Source organism: Aulonocara sp. 'chitande type north' Nkhata Bay, linkage group LG22, assembly GCF_057382095.1.
Source record: "Aulonocara sp. 'chitande type north' Nkhata Bay isolate Kocher_YH1m ecotype deep benthic linkage group LG22, A_spYH_male_GT1.1, whole genome shotgun sequence".
In the NCBI taxonomy this organism is placed as follows: domain Eukaryota; kingdom Metazoa; phylum Chordata; class Actinopteri; order Cichliformes; family Cichlidae; genus Aulonocara; species Aulonocara sp. 'chitande type north' Nkhata Bay.
This window is the reverse complement of record NC_141364.1, coordinates 41,903-61,347: the sequence shown is the minus strand read 5'-3', so window position 1 is coordinate 61,347 and position 19,445 is coordinate 41,903. Positions and strand designations below refer to the sequence as shown.

Here is a 19,445-nt window from a genome sequence, read left to right as displayed (position 1 = left end):
CAGAAGGGGAAGAACTCTTATAATTTAATAAAGTTGATTTTAGAGGGTTTATGAAGAAATAGATTTATTGTTGTAATATGTATTGATTACACCACAGAGTTTATGTTGCCAGTAAAGAGGAGTAGTAGAGGTTTGAATATAATCATGTTCATCTTACCTACCTACTGAATGGAATAGTCCAGAGGATAAATTGTTTGGTTAAGTGGACTATTTAGGCAGAATAACTCAGGTGTTTCAAGGAAAAAAAAAAAAAAAAAAGGGGGGGGTTCAGGTCAGTGTAGCTGTGTGCAGTTTGACCTTAATTTCCGTTGATTTAAGTTCAGTTATGTTTATTTGAACTGAGGTTATTATAGAGTTGAGTTTCTTATTTGTTTCTTTGTAAATATTGTTTGGGTCACAAAATGGTGAATAAATCACTTGCTACACTGGACAGCATCAGTCTCCTGCACTTCTTTGACCGCTTAAGTCAAGTCCTACCACACTTAGAAAAAATAATTCTACTTCTGGGAAGTGTTTGGGGATGACTTTTTCCTGTTCCAACTGTGCACTAAGCAAGGTCTGGTGTGGAAGACATAACTGAGTCCAGACTCAACCCAACAGATCACTGACCTGACCTCACTGTTCTGACCTCACAAAATATGCTTCTGGTCAAAATATTTTATTTGTTTGAAGGCAGATGAATGATATAGTGTATCTTTCCCTATATGCACATTTGTTTAATACAACAATGGCAGTAAGAAACTGATTTAAATAGCTTCGTATAGGATCATTATCACTTTAGCCATCAAATCATTCTACTGACCTTAAAGGAGAGGTCAGAGGTCAAATATCATATGATATTTTAAATTGTTAAACAGTACTTTCTGTATGTTGACAATAGAGATCAAGTTGTAAGAATTAGAGTTTCTTTTTGTTAATTTTCAAACAGCAAATCATTAAGTTGCACTAGAGCGGTGTGGTTGTTGGTCATTCTTAAATCACAGCAAGAAGGTTCAAGGTTCAAATTCAGGTTTTTCCTGTGTGGAGTTTCCACATTGTCCCTGTGACTGTATATTCTGTCTTTCTCCCAAAGCTCATGGTGATTCTAAATTGCCTATAGCAATGAATACTGGTGCAAATGATTGTAATTAGCTCCACAACAGACCAGCCACCTGTCCAGGGTGTACCCTGCCTCTCGTCCTATCGCAGTGGGGACAGGCTGCAGCTTCCCACAACTCTGAATTGGGTAAGTGGTGTCATTTGCTTTCTTTAGCTGCTGATCAACCATTAATCATCAACCAAACACACACAGAGGAATATTTCTAGCAACAAAAGAGTAGTTCCCCAAACGTGCACTGCATTAGTGCAAGTATAACCAAACCTCTGAAATAGACAGACCATTTTTAGTTGCACCTTTCTGTGTTAGAAAAGAGAAGAGGGGAATTCCACAAGCTTTCTTTGAAACCCTTTTCCTCCATATAATGGAAAAGAGTAACTGGTTATCTAAATTTAGCTAATCTATGCAACAAATTCTAATGAATGTTGAATACATACCAAAAACAACACAAGGCCATATGTCTTTTTTCTTCTAAGGGTCAAAGACGTAATCTGCAGAGTCATGTTTGGTGGACAGATGTGAATGTAAGCTTTAATTTGAGTGGCTGAACATAGAACCACAATACAGTGGTGGTTTTCTTCTTCCCTTTCCTGTGTGTGGTTGAAGAAAACTGTGCAGTCCCTGCAGTGCCATATTTATTTCTCCTTTGACTGCTGCAGCTTTACATCTCTAAACAGCAGAAACCGCCTTTGTGCTCATTATCTCGGATCTTTTCTTTTGAAGAGCTGCTGTTTTTGTTTCCACTGGTAAGACTAATAATTTTCAGTTCTTGGCATAACACTTTCCTGAACATACCTTGTTTTATATCACGTTTTGTTAACATCTTGAGACAGTTTCCTGTAGCTTTGTTTGATGGTTTAATGTGCTCAAAATCATAAATCCATGTATAATGAATATATATCTTTATCTAATCTCATGAAGTTATGATCTTTTATCTTTATATACTCTTCATCATTAATGATAGAATTAAGGTTTCATGGTCATGGGTTAGTTTATCCAATGTTTTGAGTTTGGACTCAGATACCTTTCCTGAAGCAAGCTCAAAGGCAGTGTGTACTTTGAGGGGAATAGTATTATACTGTGTTTCGTTTTCTTCTTTTTAAACGCACATCAAGGAGTTTGCAGTGCAGTAAAAACGATGAATTTTGGGATTAGCTTGAATGAAAAGCAGATGTGAAATGTAAAATTGAAATCAGAGGTCAAAAGTAACAAAATATTCTAAAGGAACCTATGATGTGATATTTAAAATCCCCATATAACAGTTTTATTTCTTAAACATAGTTAATAAAGTTGGACTTTATTTAACCTTTTTTTTTTTTTCCTTTTCTTCTTTTTTCCTTTTATATAGCTCAACCTTTGTTTCCTCAGAGTGTAAAACCTTTCTCCTGAAAGCATTTCATGGTCATATTAAGGACCCCACATCTGGTGATTCTTGAGTAGAGTCTTAGGAATAATGTTACCAAGTTGGTAAGGCAATTTCTGTAAAATTGATTTATTTAACCTTAAAGAAGAGGCCAGAAGTCCAAAGTAGGATGATATGCAGGATCTTATATACACTATATTGCAAAAAGTATTCACTCAACCATCTAAATCGTTGAATTAAGGTGTGCCAATGACATTCAGGGCCACAGGTGTATATAATCAAGCACCAAGGCTTCCAGACTGCATCTACAAACAATTGTTAGAGAATGTGTCACTCTAAGGAGTGAATTCCTGCCTGCTACTGTGATAGTGTGGAAAGTGTTTCCAAGGTCGAACTGCGCCATCCAAATTCTACATCACCACGTGCAATGCAAAGCATCAGATGCAGTGATGTAAACCCACTGCATTACTGCAGATATGAAAAGCTTCTGAAATAGACAGGCCATTTTTAGTTGTCTGTGCTAAAAAAGTGAAGATGGAAATTCTACAAGCTTTCTTTGAATCCCCTTTTTCCATATAATGGAAGTTAGCTAATACATATTTAAAGTTAACTAAGCTATTCAACCATTTCTATTGAATGTTGAATATATACCAAAGTCAACAGGAGTCCACATATATCCTTTTTTTTAAATAAAAAATGTAAATCTGCAGTCATTCTGGTCTGTCTCATTATATGTCCTTCCATTAGGCCTTATTATCATTTCCTATCATCTGTATGCAGATGATATCCAATTGTACCTTTCTTTTAAACCTTGTGAATTGGATAAATTATCTGCGGCAAGAAAGTCACAAAGAAAACGATGCATAAGAAAATTACAGGAAGTGAACAAACAGCTTACTCTAAAAAAGGAAGACACTAAAAACTGACAAATGTCAAACACAATATGAAATTGTTTTAACAAGCTTCCGACTGTTTAAATTGTTAAACAGTACTTTCTGTATGTTGACAATAGAGATCAAGTTGTAAGAATAGGATAAGCTGTCTGACTCTATTTCAGACAGCTTCTCCATTCTTGTATTTGTATGATATCAGTGAGACCGGATGTAAATGTGTTCACCTCATGCATGCAGCTCTGAATATAAGTACTTTAGTCCCACCCACTTGTCCAAACCTTTTTGTGTGGACCAGCCAATCAGAGGAAAGGTAGCTAAAAGGTAAATGTACTTATTCCACACTGAGGATGAACCCAAGGAAGTGGGCAACTATCATCATGAACAGGGACTTTTTAAAAACTGTGAATCATGCACAGCTACTCTAGCAGAGTCCAAGAATTAAGTCAAGTAAAGTAATATTATCTTTTTTTCCTCTCTGTCAGTTAGTTGAGGAAATACATGGATGAGTAACATTTTGTCAGTTTTCCTGTTCTCTCTTTCTCAGCCCCGCCATGTTTCCCAATGACTCTCTGCCCACCAACACAGTCAAGCCTTCTAAAGATGACCAGGAAACTATGGTGGGCATCAGTGCCATTATGGACAATGTCAGTATCATTCTCTATGCACTGACTGTTGTACTCGGCATCACAGGAAACTCTATGGTCATCTGGGTGGCTGGATTCAAATTTAAGGTGAATACTTCAGTGGATAATACCTTTCAAATACCTTCTGAGCTTGTTAGTAATCTGTTTAGTGAAGTCTGTGGGGTCATATTTATTTTCTACTGTAAAGACAGTAAATAAACTTGGGGTTAAGAAACTGTGACCTTTACTGGTGTAGGAGATAGGTGTAGGTGGTTTCACAACATATGCCTGGGATGTGATAGCTATGGTGTGTGTGTGTTGAGTGAGCAATGCATATAAATATAAACCTCTTTCACCTACTGGGATGCGGTTATCACCACATTCATTTCACACAGATGAACAGAATTAGTAATGGATGGTGTTTCCAAGGTGAAATACCAACAAAACTCCCCACACTCTGAAGTGTGACACATAAATTAGAAGACTGTTTTGAACTTAATTTCTGTTTCTATTTCAAGAGCGATGTGATTAAGTTTATCAAGTTAAGTTAAGTTTATGTACAAAAGGCACTTGTTTAGCGTTTGGACTAGTTTAAGACGACTGAGCCTGAAATAAGGTAGAGGATTATGTTTAGTAGCAACATTTATATAAATAGGACCTCATAATAGCTGATAAAATCCCATTCTGGTTACTGTTTCACGTAAATATTATCTTTCATTTTTGTTTTTCCTTTCTTCACTTTTCCATCGTGTTTTATCTTCTTCTTCATCCACAGCCAAAGGTCACCAACGTGTGGCTGGTGAATCTGGCGATAGCAGACCTGATCTTCTGCTTCACACGAGTTTTTTCTCTCACTAAGAAGCTCTTCCTTGAGCACTGGCCTTTCGGCCTCTTCGTCTGCAAGTTCGATGCCTTCTTCAAATACACCAACATGTTCTGCTCTGTCTTCCTGCTGGCTGTGATCAGTCTGGATCGAGTGCTCTGCATCTGGCAGCCCGTCTTCACAAAGCGTCGTCGCACCCTGTGGGCAGCGAGGGTGGTGGCAGTCTGTATCTGGATAGCAGCGATCCTCTTCAGCATTCCTTACTTCATCCATCGCCAAGTCTATCTGTGCAAGAAGAACCTGAGTATGTGCTCTCTTCATCCAAAAGAGAACGCAGAAGGGTACAACAGCACCAAAGTTGCTCTCTACTCCATCCGCTTCCTGTGTGGCTTCATAATTCCCTTTATGGTGATTCTGGTCTGTTATATCTTGGCCGCTGTGGGAATCCGACGCACCCGCCTGTCAGGGAAGACCCGCCCTCTACGTATACTAGCATGTTTGGTCATTGCCTTCTTCCTGTGCTGGGCGCCTTACCACTGCCTCTTACTGGTGAAGATGGTGGACAGTAAATACGCTCTGTTCAAAATCTGGTTCCCTGTAGCAAAGGGTATTGCCTACTTCAACAGCTGTGTGAACCCACTGTTATACTTCTGCATGGGGCTAAAAGTCAGTGAGGGATTTAGACAGAGTCTGATAAGAATTTATAAAAGAGGCCTGGCAGATGACATAGACGGCCAGATGACTCACTCCACTGATCGCTCTTTGGATTAAAGCTCAGGGTTGAAACACGGCAGTCTTGTAGTGGTAGGAAAGAGTCAGACAGCACTGACTAAAATTTAAGTTTCTTCCAATGATCCTGAAGTTCAGAAGAGCTACAACAAATCAACAAAAGAATACCTGAAACACAAAAGTACTACAGTGTTCAAAATCCAGATCTCAACCCAATGATGTCTACAGGGCAGTCAACAACATAGTTATTGGACTAATGTAGGACTACTATCAGCAACCAGCCAACCTAGTAATGTCATATTCTGTTTTCTAACAAGATGGCACTGCCCATGCTCTAAAAATTGTATTTTAAATCACAGCCTCACAGAAAGTATTAAATTTGTGACATTTTTGGGGGGACAAGGCTCCGTGGTGTAAATTAGGCTAGGTAGTGTTTTATGTCCACTTTAATGCACATCAAATGCCAAGTGAATAATCTCTTTCTCCTTTGGGTGGGCATGTCTGAAAGCAATCACTGAAATTTGTTTTTTGTTATTATTATTATTGTTTATTATTGCGCTGAGACTTTTTTTTTTTTTCCATATCGGTTGTTATGGCTGTTCCTGCTGTAAAGTGTAAAGTGAATTCAAGTTTTCCTTCATTTTATCCTACTGTCACCAAGTGCTTGGTCATAGGGGGATGTCTGACTGTTGGTTTTCTCTGTATTATTGTAGAGCTTTTACCTAAAGCACCTTCAGGTGCTCTGATTTTGCACTGAGGTACTAAGTGCTTCTTGCTTTTCGGAACACAACTTTTGTGTAATATTTTGTAATCTTTTTTTTGAGTAAAGATAATACTGTTTCAACGATGGATGTGTGTTCTGATCCAGTGAGAAAAAGACCCTTTAATTCACTCAAATAGCAAAGAATACTTAGATAATGTCTATAGGAAAGCACCAGACAACATTCAAGACATAACATTCTCGATTAATATTAATTTTTAAATTCTGTTGCAACATATTTCCTTTATCTTCTTTGTCTGCTGTAATTTTCCAAATGTTTTTTTTTTATTAACTCTTTAACTCTCTGAGACTTTATTTTCTATTTTTTGTACCATAAATGAGTTCATATGCTCTTACGTTAAGGCTCTTGTCATCAAGAGAGTTAATTTTTTTTTTTTTTTTTTTTAAAATAGGAAATGCTCACAGTGGCTGTGATTGAGTCCTGAGTACTTTAAAAAAAAAAATTAAACCTTTATTTATCAACTAAAAACTGTCCATTGCTACATCAAGCGATTAAAAAGGGCAGAAAAGACTGCGTGCACAGATAACACTACTACAAGGAGGAAAACACAATAGCAATGAATAAATGATATAAAGAAATTATTTTAATTATTATTAGTATATTATTATAGGAATCATAGTAAGTTGCACAAGAGGCCTACTGTGTCCTTTTATGCATTTCCGGCTTCCTTATCGCTACCATTTCTCCCTTCGCCTGCTCGTGTTTTGGGAGTGGTTTCGGCAGACAGGCTGGTACAGGTACAAGCTGGTACAGGTAAACGCTGGCGACGGCATCGGCTGTTTTCATAATCTCTGCAGAAGTTTAAATAAGGACTTATTTCCGGTTTATACTTCTGCAACATGAGCAATGATCGTTCTAAAATTAAGGATAAAGGAAAGATGAAGATACTTTTGTTGCTTCAGTTATGCTGTGATTTATTGGCAGGTAAGAAACGGCGATTTTAACAAAATCACATATTTCCTCAGCAGAGGATCTTGCGTTTAAAACTTGCAGCGAATTCTGTAAACACATCGCGCTTCTGAAATTCTGACCATAACCTGCTCCAAGTTAACATTGTGATTTAGACAGGTAGAAAGAGAGCTACTTTAGTGAACTCGGACAAACCTGAAGTTTTTATCCCGGTGTTGTGCCAAAAAGTGATCGCCTGCCAAAAACTGATTGTCCGTATTTAAATTACTATAAATATCGTGTTGCTCTATACCATGTGAAACAAATGTATCCCTCATGAATGATATCAAGTCCAGTGGCGTGTCTAGAAAATTTTTGTTGGGGGGGCCAGGTAGGGGCACAGATTTGGAGAAGGGTGGCAGATGTAATTGGCAGATAATGTTTAAAAAAAATTCTACCAACCGTTAACCATAATTAAATAACCCTGTAAACCTAATAACTGAATGTGCTTTTAACTCTTATTAGAATGAGATTTTAAGCACTACGGTGCAAAGTTTTTAGATACTGCGTTGATAAAGTACAAGAGATACAATCAGTGCTTTGTCAGTGTTTACTCAGCATTCAAGGACAGCAATATTTGCATAGTATTTTTACTGACATATAGTGCACATATGTTTTGGGCAAAAACATTTTTTAATATTAAAATACGAACATTTGTAACAAATAATTGACAAATCAGCCAATTCCAATGTAAAACTTTATCTGCCTGTTAAAAAAAGAAGATAATCTTCTCACAAACTGGTGTTTGATTTTGAAAAAAGTGGGGAAACAACTGAAAAGACTAACATTTGAATGAAACCTGCCTCCCCTTCCCTCATCCACCTGCTGGCCTCTGTGGAAGCCCCGCCATAGCCACCACCAAACAACTGAGTTATTTTTACACATCGACCTGCATCTGGCCAATCCACCACCTCTCATTGTTCATGCCGTTACAAAAAAAAATAAAAAATAAGTCACCGGGCATATCCCCGGTATGCCCGATGGCCAGTCCAGCTATGTTAACCTGCAACCAAATCTGCAGCTCCATACAGCAATGTTACGACTTGGATTATATATTATAACTCATAACTCTTATGTTAGCTCCCCTCAGTAGCATACTGTCTGAAATATTCGACGGCTGCAATAATTCTTCAAGTGTTGTTTTTTCCTTGGTATTCTAATTTCACCGAAGTTTACTAAACTCAACAAACTTAATATTACTTACCGGGACATTTATTCTGGCCTCATTTTCTTTCACCGAAAAATTGTTTCCTGCGGTGCCATCTTTCGTGCTTGGCTCTCCTACCTTTGCTAACGTGATGCACAAAGCGCAGAAACCGATGCTGCATTCACTTACACTCGGATATCTGAGCTTCACCGTGAAAACATAATCGGACATTTGATATTTGATTGAATTTTATTGTTTTGCCTTTGGGGTGGCACCTGGGGTGGCCAGTCTGGTTGGGGGGGTGGCCTGTGCCCCCCCAGGCCACCCTGCTGGACACGCCACTGATCAAGTCATCTTGAGGCACAGACAATATTCCCGTAAGAAAGTAGAAGCCGCAATCAGTTTTTGGCAGTGACTTTTATATAGCCTTTATTTATGCAGTTAAAAAAATCTCGTTGACATTAAAAATGTCTTTTTAAGAGTAATCTGTCCAAGAAGACAGCAGAAATATAACAATAATTCCGTAAAAATATTTTAAGTGGACAAAAAGGACCGGGTTGGTTATAATGTAAGGACAATTGTACACGGTAATTAAAAAACTGATCATTTCATATATTTTATAAGTAACCCCTTTGAAAACCCTGTTCACCGAAGTCTATTTACCAACGAACGTAAAGATATTACACATTTAAAAAGCACACGGAAACATTGGAAATCAGTTTTTCGCATCAGGCGATTTTTGGCACAACACCAGAACTGAGTTTTAGTTCCAGTTTTTCATAAGTGTTTAAAAACGTTTTGGCGTACACAGCTTTAAAAGTACATATTTAGAATATATTCTTGAAAGTTTCATGTCAGAAATAGCTTATTAAAGCAGCTTTACAACAAAGTTTCTAATTCGTTTACTTTGGATAGATGCTGATGTTGACACGTGCAAAGCAGATCAGCGATACTGGTCCTGTGCCCACATGTTTTTATCAAAATAAAGGTTACACAGTATTGCTGTCAATGAGAATACTCCTATAGCTTGGTCATAATGAATGCATCATATTTCTGATGATGTTTGTATATTTTGTGCTTAATTCCTTAATATTATAAACACTGTTTGTCCTGCAGTGAAACACTCACTGAAGTATTTTGTCTGTGGATCTTCTGGAGTCCCAAATGTTCCGGAGTTTATTGGTGTAATGGTGTTTGACGGCATTCAGACAGGTTATTGTGACAGCAGCAATAAGACATTAAAACCACAACTGGACTGGGCAAAGAAAATATTACAAACTAATCCTGAGCAGCTGGAGTGGTACACGCAGAAGTGTTTCGAGGATCAGCCAAATGTCTTCAGAGGCCACATTTTTAGATGGAAGCAGCGTTTCAACCAAAGTGGAGGTGCAGTATTTTCTGTTACGCCTGATCTCAAATCCTGATAAATCATATACTTGATCAAAACTGAGTGGTTTAAAATGTGCATTTTGCAATACTTTATCTATTGAAAATAACTAGGTTCGTTTTTGGATATACTAAGTTTTTCTGCTTTTTATTGTTTGCAAGAGATGAAATATTTATCAGATGACTCCTGCATTGAATCAGTTTTTGACACTTGAATAATATAAAGCGCATTACGTTATTATTAAAAACACTGACAGACTCAGAGTTATGTTCAAGGCCTGAATCAGGAACATTACATAAACCTCTGAAAATAACCACACACAGTTTACACTCTTCATCGTCCTTTGTCATCTCTGTTATTTTTCTCTCAGGTGTCCACATCATACAGAGGATAAGTGGATGTGAATGGGATGAAAACACTGACAGTGTGACCGGAGTGTTGAAGTATGGCTATAACGGAGAAGGCTTTCTTGAATTTGACATGAAGACACTGACGTGGATCGCACTGAAACCAGAGGCTGACATGATCAAACTGAAATGGGATGCTGATCGGGTCAGAACAATAAAGAACAAAGACTTTCTCACTAAGATCTGTGCAAAGTGGCTGAAGATGTATGTGGACAATGGGAAAAAATCCCTGCACAGGACAGGTAGAATCGCACAAGTCACAGTTCCATAGAATCACTTTGTTTATTTTATATTATTATATTTATTATTATTATTATTATTATTATTATCATCATTTTTAAAAGCAGAATATTTAGGCTGAGTTTTATTTACTGATTCAGAAGGTAACTCTAAAGGCTGGAATCACACAAAGCTAAGCTGCAACAACATTTTATTGATAATTGCAGTTCAACATTTTCATCAGTACCATCTTCAAACAAGATTTATAAATGACAGAAAAAACTCTAAATTTCCTAATCAGTCCTGCTAGCGAAGTAATGAAAAATAAGCAAACAAGTCCAGGTGACCGCCTTCTGCACTGGGAATAAAAAGAGAAAGATGAGCTCACCAGTGTTTCCAACTGCCTTCAATACAGAGAAATGCAAAAATTTACAATTTAATTTTGGTAAATTTGAGTGCAAAGTTGAAAAGTTCACGTTTTGCTCAAAAATGTAAAAAAATATGATGCCATGCACCTTTATAGTTATACATTAAATCCATGGATACCTGCTATAGCAGCTTTATCCTTTTTTCTACACACTTGTACATTCATAATAGATAATTGGTTATTTGCACGAGCAGAGATTTAAAGCAGAGAGGATTAAAACCCAAACACTAAAGACAAGTGAACTAACAAAACATGAGCTTTGAAAATTGATAAGAACTAGAAAAATTTGCATTTCCTGCGAAAATGCAGTGTGGATGCTTAAAGCTGAAGCTGTATGCAAAAAGTAGCTGAAAAAGCTGAAAAGTTGCAGAAATTGTAAAAACTTTGCAGAAGCAAAAGAAGTTTGCTAAAATGGAATAACTTAGCAGAACTGCAATATCTTAGATGGCAAGATGGCACTGCCCATGCTCTAAAAATTGTATTTTAAATCACAGCCTCACAGAAAGTATTAAATTTGTGACATTTTTGGGGGGACAAGGCTCCGTGGTGTAAATTAGGCTAGGTAGTGTTTTATGTCCACTTTAATGCACATCAAATGCCAAGTGAATAATCTCTTTCTCCTTTGGGTGGGCATGTCTGAAAGCAATCACTGAAATTTGTTTTTTGTTATTATTATTATTGTTTATTATTGCGCTGAGACTTTTTTTTTTTTTCCATATCGGTTGTTATGGCTGTTCCTGCTGTAAAGTGTAAAGTGAATTCAAGTTTTCCTTCATTTTATCCTACTGTCACCAAGTGCTTGGTCATAGGGGGATGTCTGACTGTTGGTTTTCTCTGTATTATTGTAGAGCTTTTACCTAAAGCACCTTCAGGTGCTCTGATTTTGCACTGAGGTACTAAGTGCTTCTTGCTTTTCGGAACACAACTTTTGTGTAATATTTTGTAATCTTTTTTTTGAGTAAAGATAATACTGTTTCAACGATGGATGTGTGTTCTGATCCAGTGAGAAAAAGACCCTTTAATTCACTCAAATAGCAAAGAATACTTAGATAATGTCTATAGGAAAGCACCAGACAACATTCAAGACATAACATTCTCGATTAATATTAATTTTTAAATTCTGTTGCAACATATTTCCTTTATCTTCTTTGTCTGCTGTAATTTTCCAAATGTTTTTTTTTTATTAACTCTTTAACTCTCTGAGACTTTATTTTCTATTTTTTGTACCATAAATGAGTTCATATGCTCTTACGTTAAGGCTCTTGTCATCAAGAGAGTTAATTTTTTTTTTTTTTTTTTTTTAAATAGGAAATGCTCACAGTGGCTGTGATTGAGTCCTGAGTACTTTAAAAAAAAAAATTAAACCTTTATTTATCAACTAAAAACTGTCCATTGCTACATCAAGCGATTAAAAAGGGCAGAAAAGACTGCGTGCACAGATAACACTACTACAAGGAGGAAAACACAATAGCAATGAATAAATGATATAAAGAAATTATTTTAATTATTATTAGTATATTATTATAGGAATCATAGTAAGTTGCACAAGAGGCCTACTGTGTCCTTTTATGCATTTCCGGCTTCCTTATCGCTACCATTTCTCCCTTCGCCTGCTCGTGTTTTGGGAGTGGTTTCGGCAGACAGGCTGGTACAGGTACAAGCTGGTACAGGTAAACGCTGGTGACGGCATCGGCTGTTTTCATAATCTCTGCAGAAGTTTAAATAAGGACTTATTTCCGGTTTATACTTCTGCAACATGAGCAATGATCGTTCTAAAATTAAGGATAAAGGAAAGATGAAGATACTTTTGTTGCTTCAGTTATGCTGTGATTTATTGGCAGGTAAGAAACGGCGATTTTAACAAAATCACATATTTCCTCAGCAGAGGATCTTGCGTTTAAAACTTGCAGCGAATTCTGTAAACACATCGCGCTTCTGAAATTCTGACCATAACCTGCTCCAAGTTAACATTGTGATTTAGACAGGTAGAAAGAGAGCTACTTTAGTGAACTCGGACAAACCTGAAGTTTTTATCCCGGTGTTGTGCCAAAAAGTGATCGCCTGCCAAAAACTGATTGTCCGTATTTAAATTACTATAAATATCGTGTTGCTCTATACCATGTGAAACAAATGTATCCCTCATGAATGATATCAAGTCCAGTGGCGTGTCTAGAAAATTTTTGTTGGGGGGGCCAGGTAGGGGCACAGATTTGGAGAAGGGTGGCAGATGTAATTGGCAGATAATGTTTAAAAAAAATTCTACCAACCGTTAACCATAATTAAATAACCCTGTAAACCTAATAACTGAATGTGCTTTTAACTCTTATTAGAATGAGATTTTAAGCACTACGGTGCAAAGTTTTTAGATACTGCGTTGATAAAGTACAAGAGATACAATCAGTGCTTTGTCAGTGTTTACTCAGCATTCAAGGACAGCAATATTTGCATAGTATTTTTACTGACATATAGTGCACATATGTTTTGGGCAAAAACATTTTTTAATATTAAAATACGAACATTTGTAACAAATAATTGACAAATCAGCCAATTCCAATGTAAAACTTTATCTGCCTGTTAAAAAAAGAAGATAATCTTCTCACAAACTGGTGTTTGATTTTGAAAAAAGTGGGGAAACAACTGAAAAGACTAACATTTGAATGAAACCTGCCTCCCCTTCCCTCATCCACCTGCTGGCCTCTGTGGAAGCCCCGCCATAGCCACCACCAAACAACTGAGTTATTTTTACACATCGACCTGCATCTGGCCAATCCACCACCTCTCATTGTTCATGCCGTTACAAAAAAAAATAAAAAATAAGTCACCGGGCATATCCCCGGTATGCCCGATGGCCAGTCCAGCTATGTTAACCTGCAACCAAATCTGCAGCTCCATACAGCAATGTTACGACTTGGATTATATATTATAACTCATAACTCTTATGTTAGCTCCCCTCAGTAGCATACTGTCTGAAATATTCGACGGCTGCAATAATTCTTCAAGTGTTGTTTTTTCCTTGGTATTCTAATTTCACCGAAGTTTACTAAACTCAACAAACTTAATATTACTTACCGGGACATTTATTCTGGCCTCATTTTCTTTCACCGAAAAATTGTTTCCTGCGGTGCCATCTTTCGTGCTTGGCTCTCCTACCTTTGCTAACGTGATGCACAAAGCGCAGAAACCGATGCTGCATTCACTTACACTCGGATATCTGAGCTTCACCGTGAAAACATAATCGGACATTTGATATTTGATTGAATTTTATTGTTTTGCCTTTGGGGTGGCACCTGGGGTGGCCAGTCTGGTTGGGGGGGTGGCCTGTGCCCCCCCAGGCCACCCTGCTGGACACGCCACTGATCAAGTCATCTTGAGGCACAGACAATATTCCCGTAAGAAAGTAGAAGCCGCAATCAGTTTTTGGCAGTGACTTTTATATAGCCTTTATTTATGCAGTTAAAAAAATCTCGTTGACATTAAAAATGTCTTTTTAAGAGTAATCTGTCCAAGAAGACAGCAGAAATATAACAATAATTCCGTAAAAATATTTTAAGTGGACAAAAAGGACCGGGTTGGTTATAATGTAAGGACAATTGTACACGGTAATTAAAAAACTGATCATTTCATATATTTTATAAGTAACCCCTTTGAAAACCCTGTTCACCGAAGTCTATTTACCAACGAACGTAAAGATATTACACATTTAAAAAGCACACGGAAACATTGGAAATCAGTTTTTCGCATCAGGCGATTTTTGGCACAACACCAGAACTGAGTTTTAGTTCCAGTTTTTCATAAGTGTTTAAAAACGTTTTGGCGTACACAGCTTTAAAAGTACATATTTAGAATATATTCTTGAAAGTTTCATGTCAGAAATAGCTTATTAAAGCAGCTTTACAACAAAGTTTCTAATTCGTTTACTTTGGATAGATGCTGATGTTGACACGTGCAAAGCAGATCAGCGATACTGGTCCTGTGCCCACATGTTTTTATCAAAATAAAGGTTACACAGTATTGCTGTCAATGAGAATACTCCTATAGCTTGGTCATAATGAATGCATCATATTTCTGATGATGTTTGTATATTTTGTGCTTAATTCCTTAATATTATAAACACTGTTTGTCCTGCAGTGAAACACTCACTGAAGTATTTTGTCTGTGGATCTTCTGGAGTCCCAAATGTTCCGGAGTTTATTGGTGTAATGGTGTTTGACGGCATTCAGACAGGTTATTGTGACAGCAGCAATAAGACATTAAAACCACAACTGGACTGGGCAAAGAAAATATTACAAACTAATCCTGAGCAGCTGGAGTGGTACACGCAGAAGTGTTTCGAGGATCAGCCAAATGTCTTCAGAGGCCACATTTTTAGATGGAAGCAGCGTTTCAACCAAAGTGGAGGTGCAGTATTTTCTGTTACGCCTGATCTCAAATCCTGATAAATCATATACTTGATCAAAACTGAGTGGTTTAAAATGTGCATTTTGCAATACTTTATCTATTGAAAATAACTAGGTTCGTTTTTGGATATACTAAGTTTTTCTGCTTTTTATTGTTTGCAAGAGATGAAATATTTATCAGATGACTCCTGCATTGAATCAGTTTTTGACACTTGAATAATATAAAGCGCATTACGTTATTATTAAAAACACTGACAGACTCAGAGTTATGTTCAAGGCCTGAATCAGGAACATTACATAAACCTCTGAAAATAACCACACACAGTTTACACTCTTCATCGTCCTTTGTCATCTCTGTTATTTTTCTCTCAGGTGTCCACATCATACAGAGGATAAGTGGATGTGAATGGGATGAAAACACTGACAGTGTGACCGGAGTGTTGAAGTATGGCTATAACGGAGAAGGCTTTCTTGAATTTGACATGAAGACACTGACGTGGATCGCACTGAAACCAGAGGCTGACATGATCAAACTGAAATGGGATGCTGATCGGGTCAGAACAATAAAGAACAAAGACTTTCTCACTAAGATCTGTGCAAAGTGGCTGAAGATGTATGTGGACAATGGGAAAAAATCCCTGCACAGGACAGGTAGAATCGCACAAGTCACAGTTCCATAGAATCACTTTGTTTATTTTATATTATTATATTTATTATTATTATTATTATTATTATTATCATCATTTTTAAAAGCAGAATATTTAGGCTGAGTTTTATTTACTGATTCAGAAGGTAACTCTAAAGGCTGGAATCACACAAAGCTAAGCTGCAACAACATTTTATTGATAATTGCAGTTCAACATTTTCATCAGTACCATCTTCAAACAAGATTTATAAATGACAGAAAAAACTCTAAATTTCCTAATCAGTCCTGCTAGCGAAGTAATGAAAAATAAGCAAACAAGTCCAGGTGACCGCCTTCTGCACTGGGAATAAAAAGAGAAAGATGAGCTCACCAGTGTTTCCAACTGCCTTCAATACAGAGAAATGCAAAAATTTACAATTTAATTTTGGTAAATTTGAGTGCAAAGTTGAAAAGTTCACGTTTTGCTCAAAAATGTAAAAAAATATGATGCCATGCACCTTTATAGTTATACATTAAATCCATGGATACCTGCTATAGCAGCTTTATCCTTTTTTCTACACACTTGTACATTCATAATAGATAATTGGTTATTTGCACGAGCAGAGATTTAAAGCAGAGAGGATTAAAACCCAAACACTAAAGACAAGTGAACTAACAAAACATGAGCTTTGAAAATTGATAAGAACTAGAAAAATTTGCATTTCCTGCGAAAATGCAGTGTGGATGCTTAAAGCTGAAGCTGTATGCAAAAAGTAGCTGAAAAAGCTGAAAAGTTGCAGAAATTGTAAAAACTTTGCAGAAGCAAAAGAAGTTTGCTAAAATGGAATAACTTAGCAGAACTGCAATATCTTAGAGGAAACATAATACTTGGCAGAAATACAATAGCATAGCAGAATTTAGCAGAAATATTGTAACTTACCAGAAACATGATAACTTCTCAAAAATACAAGAATTTAGGAGAAATAGTATAAGATAACAGAAAGAATATATTTAACCAAAAATACTTAAACATTACAGAAACACTATGATTTAGAAAAATAGTACAACAGAGCAGAAATATTGTGATTTACCAGAGACACTGTGATGAACTATGAATATTGTAATTTTAAATTGAGACTATGTTTTAGCACAAATATTATAATTTGGCAGAAATACTATAATTTAGCAGAAATACTATATTAAGCACAAATCCTATAAAAAGCAGAAATGGTATGATTAAGCACAAATACTACATTTAGTAGAAATACTTTGTTTTAGCACAAATCCCATAAAAAGCAGAAATACTGTACTATGATTTAGTAGAAAAACTATAATTAATCAGAAATACTAAATTTAGCAGAAATACTATATTAAGCACAAATACTATGAAAAGCAGAAATAGTATGATTAAGCATAAATACTACATTTAGCAGAAATACTATATTAAGCACAAATCCTATAAAAGCAGAAATAGTATATTAAGCATAAATCTTATAAAATAGCAGAAACAGTATGATTTAGCACAATAGTAATAAGTTAAACAGAAAAATTGGACAAGCAAAATGGACAGCTGAAAAAATGCTGAACATGCTGAGGGTCCCTCAAATATACTTGTTAAATGACAAAAATCTGCAAAAAAATTTATTACAGCCACACAATCACAAATATGTACACATGAGGAAACACACATGCACAGAGAGACCCACACACAAGATCCAATTCAGTCAACCAGTCTAAATATATTGAATTTAAATCTTAGAATGAGATCATCCCATTAAAAGCCTTTCTCTCTCTCTCTCTCTCTCTGTCACACACACACACACACACACACACACACACACACACACACACACACACACACAGGGAGAGAGAAGTAAGTTTCTAGGTCAGCCTGGGAGCTGCTGAATTTGAATCCACCAATCAGAGAGCCTGTGTACTTTTTCCCGCCAAAACAGGTGCATCTTTTTACACACGCAGCAGAGAGAGGCACAGGATTATTGCAGCCTATTTCTCATAGTTAGGACTCCCCTCAAACAAATGACCGTAATTTCCTAACCGTAGGGGCTAGAACGGTCATTCTTACACCGTTTTGTTCAGAAGAGATGGGGGAATCTTCAAGTGTTGACAATTTAATATTAAAATATGAATTTTTAGAGTTATATGACATGGATGACTTGTTGACTTAGAAGCCACGAATTCCCAAATATGCAAATTTGACTGCCTGAGACCACATATGTGATTGGCTGGCTGGGAAGCCGTGCAGGCCCTGATTTGTGGATTTGAATTCCTCAGCCCTCAGATATGATTGGCTGGCTTAGAAGCCACAAAGGCCCCAATATGCAAATTTGAATGCCTCAGGACACTTATTTGATTGGCTGGGAAACTGTGCAGGCCCTGATTTGAAAATTTGAATGTCTCAGTCCTCACAGAGGATTGGCTGCCTGGGGACCTGGCAGAAATATATAGAAATACTATTATTAAGCATAAATACTACATTTAGTAGAAATACTATGTTTTAGCACAAATACTATAAAAAGAAGAAAAACTAATTTAGCAGAAATACTATATTAAGCACAAATCCTATAAAAAGCAGAAATACTATAATTTAGAACAAATAGTATAAAAAGCAGAAATACTATAATTTAGCAGAAATACTATGTTAGGCACAAATCCTATAAAAAGCAGAAATACTATAATTTAGCAGAAATACTATGTTAGGCACAAATCCTATAAAATAGCAGAAATATTATAATTTAGCAGAATTACTATATTAGGCATAAATCCTATGAAAAGCAGAAATAGTATGATTTAGCAGAAATACTGTATTTAGCACAAGTACCGAAAAGTACCAGAAATACTATGATTTAGCAGAATAGTAATAACTTATTGAAACACAAATGCACAGAGGGACACACAAACACAGGCTCTAATCCAGTCAACCAGTCTAACTATGTTCAATTTAAATCCTACAATGACATGCTGTCAAATAAGGGCAGGGTCCTCTCTCTCCCACTAAACACACACACACACACACACACAGGGAGAGAGGACTAAGTTTCTAGGTCAGCCTGGGAGCTGCTGAATTTGAATCCACCAATCAGAGAGGCTGTTTACGTTTTCCCGCCAAAACAGGTGCATCTTTTTACACACGCAGCACAGAGACATAGACCTGCTTCTTTCAGTTTATTTCACATAGTGAGGATTCCCCTCAAACAAATGACCATAATTTCCTAACCATAGGGGCTAGAGCGGTCATTCTTACACCGTTTTGTTCAGAAGAGATGGGGGAATCTTCAAGTGTTGACAATTTATCATTAAAATATGAATTTTTAGAGATATATGACATGGATGACTTGTTGACTTAGAAGCCACGAATTCCCCAATATGCAAATTTGAATACCTGGAGCCCACATACATGATTGGCTGGCTGGGAAGCTGTGCAGGCCCTGATTTGTGGATTTGAATTCCTCAGCCCTCAGATATGATTGGCTGGCTTAGAAGCCACAAAGGCCCCAATATGCAAATTTGAATGCCTCAGGACACATATATGATTGGCTGGGAAACCGTGCAGGCCCTGAT

At 36.7% G+C, this 19,445-nt stretch overlaps 2 protein-coding genes across 2 annotated transcripts; both read left to right on the top strand.

Annotated features, from left to right (window-relative positions):
* The first annotated feature begins 1,117 nt into the window (after positions 1-1,117).
* On the top strand, positions 1,118-6,367 carry LOC147303063 (N-formyl peptide receptor 1-like). The gene is made up of 3 exons (XM_086280079.1): positions 1,118-1,225; positions 3,874-4,083; positions 4,751-6,367. The coding sequence occupies exons 1-3, from the start codon at positions 1,118-1,120 to the stop codon at positions 5,567-5,569; spliced, it is 1,137 nt and encodes a 378-aa protein (XP_086136205.1). The 3' UTR covers positions 5,570-6,367.
* Positions 6,368-12,559: 6,192 nt separating this feature from the next.
* On the top strand, positions 12,560-15,921 carry LOC147303062 (major histocompatibility complex class I-related protein 1-like). The gene is made up of 3 exons (XM_086281188.1): positions 12,560-12,685; positions 14,973-15,242; positions 15,614-15,921. Exons 1-3 carry the CDS (start codon positions 12,601-12,603, stop codon positions 15,919-15,921), a joined length of 663 nt encoding a protein of 220 aa, XP_086137314.1. The 5' UTR covers positions 12,560-12,600.
* Positions 15,922-19,445: the final 3,524 nt, after the last annotated feature.